Source organism: Apiospora aurea (genome assembly GCF_038362705.1).
Source record: "Apiospora aurea strain CBS 24483 chromosome Unknown utg000003l_segment0_segment0, whole genome shotgun sequence".
Lineage (NCBI taxonomy): Eukaryota > Fungi > Ascomycota > Sordariomycetes > Amphisphaeriales > Apiosporaceae > Apiospora > Apiospora aurea.
In genome coordinates this window covers 696,817-710,304 of record NW_027117390.1, presented here as the reverse complement: position 1 = coordinate 710,304, position 13,488 = coordinate 696,817, and the positions used below count along the sequence as shown (strand labels likewise).

At 55.7% G+C, this 13,488-nt stretch overlaps 3 protein-coding genes across 3 annotated transcripts; 1 reads left to right on the top strand and 2 right to left on the bottom strand.

Moving 5' to 3' along the window:
• Window positions 1-1,385: 1,385 nt before the first annotated feature.
• Window positions 1,386-2,572, top strand: PG986_004053 (uncharacterized protein; the record flags this gene model as incomplete). Its single annotated transcript, XM_066840275.1, has 3 exons — window positions 1,386-1,472; window positions 1,926-2,284; window positions 2,341-2,572. 3 exons carry the CDS (start codon window positions 1,386-1,388, stop codon window positions 2,570-2,572), a joined length of 678 nt encoding a protein of 225 aa, XP_066702902.1.
• A 1,654-nt stretch (window positions 2,573-4,226) lies between these two features.
• PG986_004052 (uncharacterized protein) lies at window positions 4,227-5,810 on the bottom strand (the record flags this gene model as incomplete). The annotated part of the gene is made up of 4 exons (XM_066840274.1): window positions 4,227-5,253; window positions 5,375-5,548; window positions 5,631-5,730; window positions 5,792-5,810. 4 exons carry the CDS (start codon window positions 5,808-5,810, stop codon window positions 4,227-4,229), a joined length of 1,320 nt encoding a protein of 439 aa, XP_066702901.1.
• Window positions 5,811-8,775: 2,965 nt separating this feature from the next.
• PG986_004051 (uncharacterized protein) lies at window positions 8,776-13,223 on the bottom strand (the record flags this gene model as incomplete). The annotated part of the gene is made up of 2 exons (XM_066840273.1): window positions 8,776-9,025; window positions 9,073-13,223. 2 exons carry the CDS (start codon window positions 13,221-13,223, stop codon window positions 8,776-8,778), a joined length of 4,401 nt encoding a protein of 1,466 aa, XP_066702900.1.
• Between the last annotated feature and the right edge of the window lie 265 nt (window positions 13,224-13,488).

Genomic DNA, 13,488 nt, shown 5'->3' with positions numbered 1-13,488 from the left:
TACACAGTCAGAGGAAGAAATTGGAGAAAAGGAGCGTTGCACGAGATGAGGTTTGGTTGATTTACCTCCCTAGTATTCTCTGTACATCTGACTCGAGTCGATCTGTGTCTGGATAGACACCTTGCGGCCGTGTCTCCCGTGAAGTGGTTGTGTCTATCGCGGCAGGTGCGGAAGTCACTGCTCGAACGTTGACGGTTGCCATTCTTTGTTTTGGGTAATCAAGATACGGTGCTGCCCAAACTTATGGGGGAGTTGACGGGAGTGATGCCTGAGTCGAACTCGAGACCTTCGCTCAAAGAGCTGGAGTCTCTCCCATGGCTGGTAAGAGACCTCCGTGTACCTTCTTGAATTGAGGCAGCCAAGTCAGCCATGGAACAACAAGGGCATGTGCCGGGGAACCTTGTTCTTGGGGCTTCATGGTCGAGACCTTTACAGTGGCGAATACATATAAGGCGCTCTCTACCATCATGCAAGGGCCTCAGTCCTCCCATCCGTGGAAGGGCTTGCAGCCAGGCAAGTCCCAAAATGACATTATCACAATCAATTCGAGTTTCTGATGTTCATGTGACCAGATAAAGAAGCAAGCGTGCCTGGCAACTGCCTGGCTTAAGATCCAATACCCAATTCGAGGCGAGCTCACAGGCCATGTTCGATGATTAAACCTACTTACCTAAGTTCTACCAACTTCTTGCAATTAGTGAGCAAGGAACATGAGCCGCAGTAGGCGTAGGTGCAGGAATTCATTATCTTACTTAGGAAATATCAATCATCATAAATTGGTTGATATGGTGACGCTTACGATAAGGGACGATATCCCAGTAACAGCATGGTTGCCTAGCACAATTAACCTATAAGGGAGGCACTGTACTGTTGCATTCTAGCGGTGGAAGACAGAACGTGAATAGTCCGTGAATGGAAACAATCCAATTCAAAGGCTTTCCTATTCATTACACAGGAAGCCGCCAAACTTGCCGCCTACCCATCTCTCACCATCTGCATTCACCCACCCCAAGACGCGTAAACAATTGGGCTGTTTACCATCAACCATCCGTCCTCTTTCCTTCTTCACTTTCTTTCATAACACTCTCCAACTTGCAACTGTGGTTACCCTCCCAACTGCTAACCAGACCAAAACCATACCTTCACAGTCCCCCAACCCAACCTCACACAAATCATCTTACCAATACCTTTTACTTCAAGTCAAGGTCCCCCATTCTGCATCCATACAAGACAAATACAATTTTTCTTTTTCATTCTCTTCCTCCCATCACTCTTTCGACTACTCATTATTCTTCTACTACTACTTCTCCCACCACCTCAACCAACCAAACCAAACCACACCTCACACCTTCACCCATCACTACTACCTCCCCTTCATCGCAACAATGGCCGAGAATAAGAAGCCTCAGTTCACTCAGCGTGACATGGAGGTCAGCGCCATGGTTTGGGCCTGCCTCGGAGGCGACATCAAGGTAAGTCTTGCATTTGCTTCACTTCACTCTCTCACATCTCGACCCGAATCGAACTCCTGCCGTCAAGGCGCCATGCATATTACCCTACTGTCAACAACCTGGCGAACCATACACATAGTATATGGCGTTTTGGAATGCCAATGGAGTTCTCCCCATGGCTCACCCAGTATTACCTACCACTGTCATGCTCTATCCGGTGCAACTCATATTTTCTTCACCATATTATCGACACACAATATTCTCCATTGGTATGATCACCAAGCATCACGAAACATCTCTGGCCATACAGCCAACCAAAATAGGCGCCGCTATATTTTTGTCCCGTTTCCTCTCACCATATTCATAATACCACCATCATCCCCCAAACCCCCATCCTTCCTTCCCTCCTCCAAACCAAGAAACCCGAAACAAAAAATAAGACAAGCTGACCTTGCCTCTTCTCCAAACCAATAGATCGACTTCGACAAGCTAGCCACACTCGGCGGCTACAAGAACGCCGCCAGCGCCCGCGAGTGCTGGCGCACCACCAAGATCCGCCTCCTAGCCGCGGCCGGGGTCGACAAGGACGGCAAGACCAAGGGCCAGGGCCAGGACCAGGACCCGCCCGAGACCCCCAAGAACAAGACCACCACCAAAGGTGCCGCCAAGGGTACTGCCTCCACCGCCACCAAGCGCAAGCGCGCCACCAAGAAGACCGCTGCTGCCCCTGTCATCCCTGCTGCTGCCGCCGCCGCCGACAGTAACGACGACTACGAAGCCGAGGCCGATGACGATGCCGCTATCGCCACCAACGGCGCCGGCGACGGCTCCCCGTCCATCCCAAGAAGAAGTCCCGCACCGCCGCCGGTGGTGGTGGCGGTGCCGCCAGTGCTCGCGGCGGCGGCGGCAGCCGCAAGAAGAAGGTCCCCAAGAGCGAGGAGATCATTATGGAGCCCGTCTACGACGAGGACGAGGAGCAGCAGATGCAGCAGCTGAACCTGGCCGGTGCCAACAGCGGCACCGCCAGCTTCGAGGACGATCTCGTCGGCGTGGATGCCATGATCAAGGCCGAGGAGGAGCTTGGCGCCGGCCAGATGCCGATGGCCGTTGACGAGGTCTAAGTCGAGTAGGATACACCTACCGACCTAACCTACTGCTGCATCATGCATCCTTTGCCCGAAGACTGGACTGGACTGGACTTGCCTTGATTGAAGAAGAGAAAAGGCGTTAAGAGGAAAGATGAAGGGAGGGTACAGGCATACACACACATCTTTGACTTGCTATCTCGGACGGTTATGGTTACGGCTTACGCTTCGACGATATGATTACGAAGCATCAGAATATGCAAGAAGCCCTTGGCGTTAGGCAGTCCTCCAAATGAATACGAAGTTATGAAAAAGGTTAATCTAATCTCTTTGGAAGCGACTGTGTCTCAATCCCCTTACGTGAAGGGGGCTATGGTCATAGGGAGTAACAGACACCAGGCAACACGTTGGGTGTAGCCGGCTAAGTTTTCCGAGACTGCAGCAGAGAAGAATCAAACCATCGATAGCATCTGGCCTGTAGTATCGGAAGCGTATCGGCGAGTCCTTGTCCCAAATCTGCTGCGTCCCAAAGTGAGCGTCAAGCTAACGTCCTCCCTCGTGGTTCAGCAATGTCGCCGCCTATGCGCCGATACAGAAGCAATCATGCATGCTAGCTAGCGCGTCGAAACCATTTCCTCGTGCTACCAAAGGCCTGATACAAAGAGCAGCGACGGCCAAGCTACAACAAGACGAAGTGAAGTGGAGGAGCTGTACAGCTTGATGGATGAGCCACGCAACAACATTGGCACAGCAGGGATTGACGTCAGTTCGGAGGCGTCTCTGATCGACTCGATCCCTTCTCTATTCGCACTCCTTACTCCTCGGCCTGAGCAGCACCCTGATATGGACTTCTTCATACTGGGGATTGACTCCATCCAAGCCATCAACGCTTCAAGGCGACTCCAGGCAGGTTAGTGGGTTTGCTGCTACGACCCTATTGCCAGTAAAAGACTAATCTCATCCGTGACTCATGACGGGGGCAGAAGGCAACAAGCGACATACCGTAGGTTGTCTGACAGGGCCAAAGTCGGGATTCGACCAATTTTATTTGATACCGGGAGCGCAATCGAGAGATGCCCTACCCTGGGTTCAACACCAGCAGTGGCGCCAGAGATGGTCAAGCATTGGTGTAGGCAGTGGGGTTACTGAACGGCTCGAGGTAGTTTGGTTCTCTAAGAGCTTTGTCACAGTACAGTCGTTACCGGTCATGCGCCTTGTTTCAGCCGTGAGAGCACCATTGCTGAAGATTGCGTATATGAGAGCCATGAGGGGCCGAACACTGTGTGGATGATTCCATTAATTCCTTCTATACGACTTTACTCTACATTCATTACCTATTCGAGCTCTTCTAGATGTTCTCACCCGTGATGATTCCAAGTACAAGTGAAATAGGCGGCACTAAGATACAAGAAATGGGGGAAGAGGTGAAAAGAACCAGGAAGAAGGAAGGAAACCCTTATCGCGCCTGCTGCTGCTGCCCCTGAGACGTTATCTCCACAGCGTGCCTCGTCGGTCCCAGCGGGTCCACTCTGTCTGTTTTCATACACAACGATTAGGATCCAACTTCCGTTAATGGACAGATGATAGCAGGTAGTGGATGCAAAGCAAGAAAAAGAAATCAAAACCGACAAGTGTACATTGACTAGCTCATCATCATCATCGACCACCCCCAACACAGATGACTCAAAGCTTAGTCGGGCCCACGCAACCGCTCATGCGATCCGTGACGGTCAGCAAGTGGGTACTCACCGAGTTCCTGGAAGCTCCGCGACCCCCGATTCTTGTGCGAGGGCTTCAGGGCGCCGTACAAGCCCAAGGTGAGGATGTTCAGGAAGATCTCCACGGGCGAGGTGGACGTGTCCCTGCTGCCGCCGTTTGCGTAGTATTTGCCCGGGGCGGCGGGGGCCGAGGAGGGCGAGGATTCGTACGCCATGGGCGGCTGGCGGGCCGAGTCGTAGCCGCCGCCGCCCCCGTCCGAGGGCGCGACGATCTTGCCGGACCGCTCCTTGTGCGAGGGCGAGGGGCAGCCGTCGTCCTTGCGGTAGAGGACGCACATGGTGAAGAGGTGGACCACCTTCTGCCAGGGCTGCCGGTAGTCGTACGGCTGCGCTACCTCGACCTGGCTGCCCTCGCGCGTGAGGAAGGTCTGGATGGTGCGGGGCAGGAAGCGGCCCGGGTGGAGGACGTTCCAGAGGGCCGAGTTGACGAGCATGAGCGCGGCCTCGAAGATGTAGAAGTAGTACTCGATGCGCAGGAAGGGGTGCAGCTTCCGCATGGTCTCGACGTCCTCGTAGTCGATGTGGTTGTCGCCCGTGTGCTCGATCAGGCGGTAGAAGCAGCGCACCAGGATGACGACCATGCTGACGTAGAGCGTGATCATGATCTTGCGGATGCCGCGGCGGTTCCGCAGGTTCAGCATGCCCGTGCTCGCGCCCCGGGTCTCGCACCGGTAGTGGAACGTGCTCGCCAGGACCAGGAAGGTCAGGATCACGGCCACCTGGGTCGCGTTGGCGGTGAGCATGAGGCCGGTGCCGATCGAGGTGTTGGTGATTTTCGGGTTCGTGCCCAGCGCCGCGCCGAGGCCGTTGAGGCCCTCCACGAACAGCATGATGCCGCCAAAGATGCCCATGACCCGGCGGCCGGGGAGGATGGCGAGATACGGCACAAAGTAGAATAGACGGGCGAGGATGTGGTAGTTTGCGAGTTCGAGAAGTGGCCTGTTTGTTGGATGAAAAGGAGAGATTGAAGTCAGCATCCGGTTTGGTGTAGTTCGGATGATCCAAATCATCTATGTCCCCTTCTACTCCCTCCCCCTTTTGATTTGCGAATGGAACTTACGGAGCGCAGTAGATGAAGACTTGGCTGATGATGAACAAGCCCAAGTTGGCCGGCCTAGATTCGTCGTAGAGGTAGTTCGTGCCGGTGGAGGCCCATGCTCGCGCAGCGTAACCGATAACAAACAAGACACCGCAGAGAGGGTGTAGTCCCAAGACCCTCCATGCCTTGTACCGGCTATTGGAGCATGGAGCGTCAGCTTAGGTCTTGCCCATGTAGTTGGCCCGGATAAGTCCACTCTCGAGTTTGGGGCACTTACTGGCATTGCCAAACATGGAAGAAGGCTGAGATGGCGTAAAGAACGGCGAAGACGATGGGAAGGACCTCGTTCGGTTTATAAACGTACAAACTGTAGGGGACTGGGTATGCTGAGTCAGTAGATGGCCGGCAGTCCTGATCCGGACCGCGGAGCTCTCCTACCTGGGTCACTGTAAGCCATTTTGAGATGCGCAATAGCCGTTTCGGCGTTTGGTTTCTGCGAGGTGTACAAGGGATAGTATTAATGCTGATGAAATGACCAGAAGACAAGCGAGAAGAGAACCGAACAGAAACAAGAAAGAAAGCAAATGATGATGCCTTTAAGGACCGAGTGTGTTTGGTGTTTACCGGCTCCCAAGGTTGTTGTCAAAGGGAAGATGACCACAGGTTCATATATGTTTGAAGGCTGCTTGTCCCTGTCTCATTGACAAGATGCAGCCCAATTGGTCCATTCACAGCGGCGTCCCTCAGGTGTTGCTTCAGCCCACGCGCGTCGTGTTGGGCTCGTCCCTGCAGTTTGGCAGAAGCCCGCTAGACCTGAATAGGAGTGTAAGATCGCCAAGCCGCTAGTGAGACCCCAGCCGCTGTTCCCCCAAACCTGGGGCGTGTATGGCAGTTCAGCGCTGGAGATCCTCTCAGATGGGCGCACCAGTGGGGCCCGCTAAGCCCTGTACGTCGATAAAAACTGCCAAGCTTTGGGTCCCGGCGTCACACTGGCCCCAGCCCAGCGCTCGACTCGGAAAATTGATCAATTGATTGACTTCTAGGGAATACATATGCGTGTGAAATTGGCCCTGCCTGCCTACATGTACGTAAGCTCCCTAAGCCCTGCTTGTGTAGGGCTCTTGGGCTCTCCTGTTGTTTCCCTTTGCGGACGTTATGTGCGCCAAGCCCAAGCTTCCAGTTCTGCGCCACACAAGTGTGCCCTGCATGTGTTTGTCGAGCAACAATGAGCAAAACCCCCTACAATGCCGGTCTCTAGCAGCAGCAGCACCACTTCAACATCCTCCTCATCAACAAGCAGCTCCTCGAATTAAACTGCAAAAGTCTGGACATGAGGTTCTAATTCATTGAGCCGTGGGAACTGGAGATGTTGTATTTGGTCCCTAATGATACGGATATATCAGGCATGAGTTTGGATTGTGAGGTGGACGGTCCGTTGCGCGTTGGCAGCCCCGTCTACCCGCGCTATAATACTCAGCACATGTTTCGAGGCCACTCGCAAGAATATGTTTCCAGTGCTCCTGTGCAAAAGGGGAATATGAACCATGGATTATAAAAACATGAAATAGCTCATATGCATGCAGCGAACTTAATAGAACTTGGCTTGTCATCAATAGCTACTTGATATAGAGTGTTAATTCAGCAAGCCATGCAAGACGGATGATGGATGATATTACGTTTACCGTCTACGGATTTGAGTTTACCGACTGCTTGGGTTTAAGTCGATTGCTTCTTTTACATCATTGGCCTCCGTTGGGTGGCTGATTCCAAAGATGGGCCCCATCTCTGTCCAAACCCGCTCCCCCTTTTTAAGTTTTCGACTTCCTATAGTCCCACGAACTCAACATAACCCATCTCCGTCAGCGTCCAAAGCAGGAATGGGCAGTCAACCGGACCAGATCCTCAGCCAGTAGATCGATTCCTCTTTCCCACCATCCCGTGTAAACAGCAAACTGTTCAACCGCAACTCTAACCCCTCAATCCCGACCACGTTCACTCAACAAGCATACAGAGACAACGGAGAAAGGGCTCTGGCTCAGTATATCTGCTATCCCAAGTTCCTTTATTCGAACACATCACAGATCCACCCATTTTCAACCTCCTCGCTTTTTCTACGCGATGTGTCAACTCACTCGACATCTGCAATGAGTCCCTGCAGCTCACTCAAGCGCCTCTTCCGCCGCAGCAAGCCAAAGCACGAAGCCAAGCCCTCGGCCCAGCCCCCAAAGAAACGGTACCCCGCCTTGACCATGGAGGAGTACCGCCGCCTAGGACGAGGTAGAACTGCACTGCAGTGCTGTTGCATACACCATTAAAAATTCTAGCGTAGCGCGCTGGTCGCGTCAAGGGGCTGGCTAACCCTTTCTCCATCCTACTTCGACACCAGCAGTGCTAGCAATGATGACACGGGCGCCGTCACCCGAGCTTCCCCAGCTTATCAAAACCGGGTATCCCCGAGGCCTCGAGAACTATGAGAATCCCGCCAATGGCGGGCCGTCAAACGGGCGGCCCCTGCGGGCCTACCGACACAATTTCGGACATATCGCACTTTGGGGGATCCTTATGAGCACACGGGGCCGAATAAACTGATGAGAGGCTAGCCCTTCGTCATGTAGGTTGACAGAGATGAGGGATTCCAACTTCATTTACTCATCAGTCTTCCTACCTACCGCGTCGCTAGTTAGGGGCATAACACCGCACGAAGCATTATTTGGTTTTCGGGAATATCGAATTAATCACTTGAGAGCTGATTTGGTTACTCCCCGTTGGAATCAGTCGGGAGCCAATGACTACTCCATCCTAGCGGACTCGTCGTACCATCAATGTCGGATGCTTATTCTGAGAGTTAAGCAATATCATACCACAATTATACGATGTTTCCACGATCTCACCCATCTCGCTATCCTACTTGCCCCCAACTAAGCGGTCTTAGTCGATTTGGCAGACTCGAGCGATCTGTTTGTTGTCTCTGTTCCACCCGAGTAGTTGGCTTTCATAAGACACCATCATGAGTACTTCCTCATTTGACCATGGGCACCTCGGCAATGCGCACCGTAACCACGAGACTACTATTCGACGCTAGGATCTAGGGAAGATGAATATCCACTTTGTCTTCTATGTTTGCTCTCCAAGCCTTTCACTCCGATCATGGCCCCGATGCGGCCGTTTCCCCGCCTAGCCTATACTACGAGACCAGTCTTTCAAGTCCAGAACCTCCGCGGCGACCTGACCACCATATATATAAACGTATCTGGTCTTATATTTCATAAAGGGGCTCCAACACTGATCTCAGCTTCGCAAGAACAGTTACGAAACAGATCTAACTGTTCGAATTTCTACTATGAACAATGAATAATATTTCTTCAATAATATATACAAAAACAAAAAAAAAGAAGGAACACCGGCCGTGGCTCAGGTTCTGTCTAGTAGATGCCCCATTTCACTGCCTGTTGCTTGATGTTACCGTTGCAGTTCATATTGCCCTTAGCTCCAACGCGGCCATCACCGCCGAACCGCTTGACGGCCTCGTTGATGATGTCAATCATGTCCTGGCCACCGACGACAAAGTTAGCGTTGCCGTTAACCTTCGTAGCTTCCACGCCAAAGTGGCAGGTGCCGGAGTTGCCAATCTCGCGCTGGTTCTTGCCCACCACCTGCGTGGTGTAGTCAGTGCTGCCGTCGCCCTCGATGTTGCGGATGATCTGCAGGCAGTCCTCGACCTTGGGGAGGCGCCGCTCGACTGGTCCTCGAACGTGGAGTCGCCGCAGGTGTCGCGCCCGGGCGGGATGTCGCAGGGGTAGTGGGGGCTCGACCCCTTCTTGGTGGTGTCCCAGGACTGGAACGCGCGCGCAGGGCTGCAGACGGGCAGGCGCATGAAGCCCGGGGTGGTCACGTCGACTTTGAGCAGGTTGTCGATGGTGCCGCCGTCGGTGGGGTCGGCGAAGCCGCCGCCGTTGGTCTTGCCGTTCTGCAGGTAGGTGCGGACGGAGCCGGTGATGAGGTCCTTCCTGGTGATCTTGCCGAAGATCTTGCCGTCGAGCGAGTCGAGCCCGGGCGGCGCCGAGAACTTCTGGTCGCGGCAGACGCGCTGGCAGTGGCCGTTGTCGTAGTAGTGGCACTCGCACTTGTGGGCGTCGCCGTCCGGGTGAGCCAGGTAGTAGCGCCGGCCCTCGACACACTCGCCCGTGGCGTCCATGGTGTCGTCGTCGAGATAGTCGCCGAGCGGCTTGTCGTCGTCGCAGGCGTAGCCCGAGTCGATGACGAAGGCGTACGTATGGGACACCTGCCACAACGCGGGGATGGCGTAACCGAAGAAGGACTTAGCGATGTTCTGGCGCAGCTCATTCGCGGCGTTATGGTCGGGATCTTCCTGTTTGGGCTTGCCGTCTGGGGTTTCCTTGCCAGACCAGCCCGTAACAAGCTTGCCGTCCGAGATGACGTCCCAGATAATGTCGAGCGACGCGTCGCTACCGTCGAAGAGCCGGCTGAGGCCGACTGCGGTCACGTTGCCCCAGCCCGTGATGGCCTGGCCCATGTAGTTGGTGAAGGAGTCCTGACTCTCGGCCGTCCAGTTCGACTCGGGCGTCTTCAAGAGGTCCTTGGCGATAGTGGTACTCTGGCCGATCAAGTTCATGGTCGTGTCCTTAGCATTGTCGAAGGCCGCGCTCCCTGCAGCCTCTTTGGCGACGAAGTAGGGCATGTTCTTCAGGACCGAGTTGAAATAAGGCCCGGCAGCCGAAAGCGTTCCCACGGTGATGAGGTCGATGAGCAGCAAAAGCCATGTGTTATCCGGCTCGGCAGGGATCGGCGCGAACTTGTTCTCCAGGTCGTCCAGTGCATTGCTGATCTCTGAGCTCGCCGCGGCGAACAGTGCATCGTAATAGTCGGCGTAGGTCTGGTGGATCGTCACGAGGGAGTTGTAGATGAGCTGGGCCGCCGGTCCCGAAAGCTCCTCATTTAGACCACCGCTGCACTCCCGGGACTGCTGGCAGTTGTCCTTGAGCAATCGGCCGCAGCTGGGATCAGCCCCTATCTTGAGCGTGGTCTCCACCGACTCCATGAAACTGTGATCCCACCTAGAGTCCGTGTCCTTCCAGATCCGGACCAAGTCTGCCCAGGCCGCATCGGCGTGGACGCCCTCCCAGCGATCATATGGGGTGTGTATACCCTTGTGGACGATCATCTCATCTTTACAATCAAGATCGGTCCAGGTGTGGTTGCGCGAGTCGTCAGCCTTGGGGTCATTTCCCGCCTTGGCGCGCTGCTTGAATGTGGCCCAGTCCTTGGCCGGCATCGGTACATCGTGGTACTCCTGCAGATCGGTGGCCCAGTCCGAGGTGCCGCCCATGCCCCAGGCTTTGTAGAGCGAGGCGCGCGTCTTCTTGGTGGAGGCGCTCATGTAACTGACCCACTGCAGGTCGTCGTAGACGAGGATGTCACTGTTGCTGCTCGAGTCGACGAAGCTCTTGGTGACGCGGCTTCCGGCCCGCTTAGGGCCGTGGCCGGACATAACCTCGGCGATCTCGGCGTCGGCAATGTAGCCCGCGGTGCCGGTACATCTACCCGGGGTCGCATCCGACTGCATGCGGGTGCCCGTGTACAAACAGTCCGGGCCCCAGCACCCGGCCTCGGCCATACTGTAGGAGCGCCCGTAGCTGGTCACGCCCACGATGATTTTCTTGCCCGGAACACCGGCCTTGGTGATCATGGCAAGCGACTGCTTGGTCTCCGTCAGGTTGACCTGGCTTCGCAGGCAGTTGCCGTTGGCGCAGCCCTCCTGCGAGTTCGCGTTCTCCGTGTCCCACTGGCCGTGCAGGTCGTAGGTCATGTAGACGATGTAGTCAACGACCTTGGCAATGTCCTTGATGGGGTACTGCTTGAGGTACCAGTAGGAGGAGGGCGCTGCGATGGAGATGGACTTGCCCGGCAGCAGGTTTTTGAGAATCACCAGGAAGGCCAGGTAGTTTTTACCGTCGTCCTTGCTGGCCGCCGGGATACCCGGAATGTCAGGGGCTCCGGGATACTCCCAGTCGATATCGACACCATCGAGGTCATGCGTCTTGATGAAATTGGCGATGTTGGTGGCCATCTGGAGACGGTTGGCGGGCGTCACGCCGTTACGGAAGATGGAATACGTGGCGGGCTCGGTCGAAAAGGCCCAGCCGCCGAACGAGAGGACCTTGTTAGCGCCGGTGATCTTCTTGAACTGGCTGAACTGGTACGTCGACAGGACGTCGCCCACCTCGACCTGGTAGTCGGTGGTGAGGGTGCCGAAGCCGAAGTGGATGTGCGTATGCTTCGAAGTGTCGATCTGCGAGGCGTCTTGGAAGAGACAGTCACGGCCCAAGCCGTATCCCTCGAAGTACCCAATGCTGATGGCGCCGGTACCGTCACCCTTGACGACGTCGGTGCCACAGTTCGAAATACAGCCGTAGGTGCCGGGCTTAGCCGTGCCCGGGGCGCCGGTGTTGGTGTCGACGCAGAAGTCCTTGGTGATACCACACTGGCCCCATATGTTGCAGCACGCGTTCAGAGGACAGGGGTTCATGTCGGCAATGTCGGAACCATCCGTCGGGGGCGTTGAGCCGGGCTTCTGGGGTCCGCACATGGCGTTGGCGATGGGGGCAGGGAAAGGGGCCGTGCCCTTGCTCAGGCACATGACGGTGTCCTCGAACAGGAGTTTGCAGCCGTTCCAGCCCCAGGTGTTCTTGTTGAAGTCCTCGAGCTTTTGTTTCGTGAGACTGTACTCGGCCGCGAGGTTGTCGCAGTTATCGTTCTTCTTGACCTGGTAGCTGTTGCACGAGCCATCGGCGTTGGGCTTGGGGCTGAAGTCGGGCATGGTTCCCATAGAGCAGCAGACGTGCTGCTTGGGCATCAAGTTGGCACAAAAGTCTGACGCCGGATTCACCTTGGTGAAGGCAGCGGGCGGGATGCCGCATTTACCGGCCAGCTTCTCGCAGCTGTCGCCGTCCTCTACCTGGACGGTTCTGCATTCGGCACGCGCCACCAAGGCACTGTTGAGCGCGGTGGAGTTCGCGGTACCGTTCGCGTGCGTCGGCGGGTTGAGCGGCGTGGTGAACGAGGCCCGGCCCGTCAGGTTGGTAGAGCCGGCGAACTCCAGGCAGGCTGCTTTGCCCCAGGTCTTAATGGCGTCCTGGATGGGGCCAAAGGAGCCGTTGCTAGTCACCATGACACCAAAGGTGTGGCTGCTGTCGTAGTCTGCGCCGCAAAGCTGCATGGCGAGGCTGGGCGTCGAGACGTTGACATTGGCCAAGTTGTCCTGGAAGATCTTCAGGGCCGACTCACTGAGGCCTTGGTTCAGCAGACCTTGACCAATGTAGAGACCGATGGCAGCTTGGCCAGCCTGTCCGAACATAATAAAGGGGCCGTCGGTAGGGCCATGACCGTGCTCCGCATAGCTGCGGATCTGTTTGGTCAGGGACCGGAGGCTGCCGGCGGCGAGGCCAAAGCCCTCCTCCCACCATCCCATCTGGAACTTGACTTGGACAGAGGCGGCGACAGTGACGCTGGTGTCGTTGCTGGGGAGCTTGGCAAAGTCGGGGCCGAAGGACGAGCAAGCGTGGATGCGGTGGGTCGTCTCCGGCTCGTCCACTCGGTCATGAAGAGAGAAGTCGTAGAACATGGTCTCCTTACATTTCTTGATCTGCTGGAAGTCCGGGTAGACGGACCAGTTGCCCGGGTTAGGCCCGGCTACGCTGCATCGCTCGGGACAGTTGCCCGGGCTGCGGTACGACGGGCTGGCAGACTTTCTGAAAAAGGAGGGGCCGGACTTAGCCGCCACAGCACCGTCAGGGGCGAGCGAAAGGCCGACGGCGAGGGCGGTGAGCCACGAGGGAAGTAATGCGACCATGGTCGCCGTAGTGAATGAATGAGTGTGTGCAGAAGCGTGTGGTGGGCTTCATGGACATACGCTGTTCTGGTGGCACGGTGATACCGTCTTTATAGTCGTCTAGGTTCGCTCTCTTTGCGTTGCCTCCCCCTCCGGCCCGTGTGCACACAATAGGAATACGGGAGTAACCGCCCGGTCAATGGGATAACCGTTTACCCAAAGGAGACTGACGTGCATGCGTGGTCTCACTGCTGCGCCGCCGGACATCGTCCATTTCCAGCAAGAA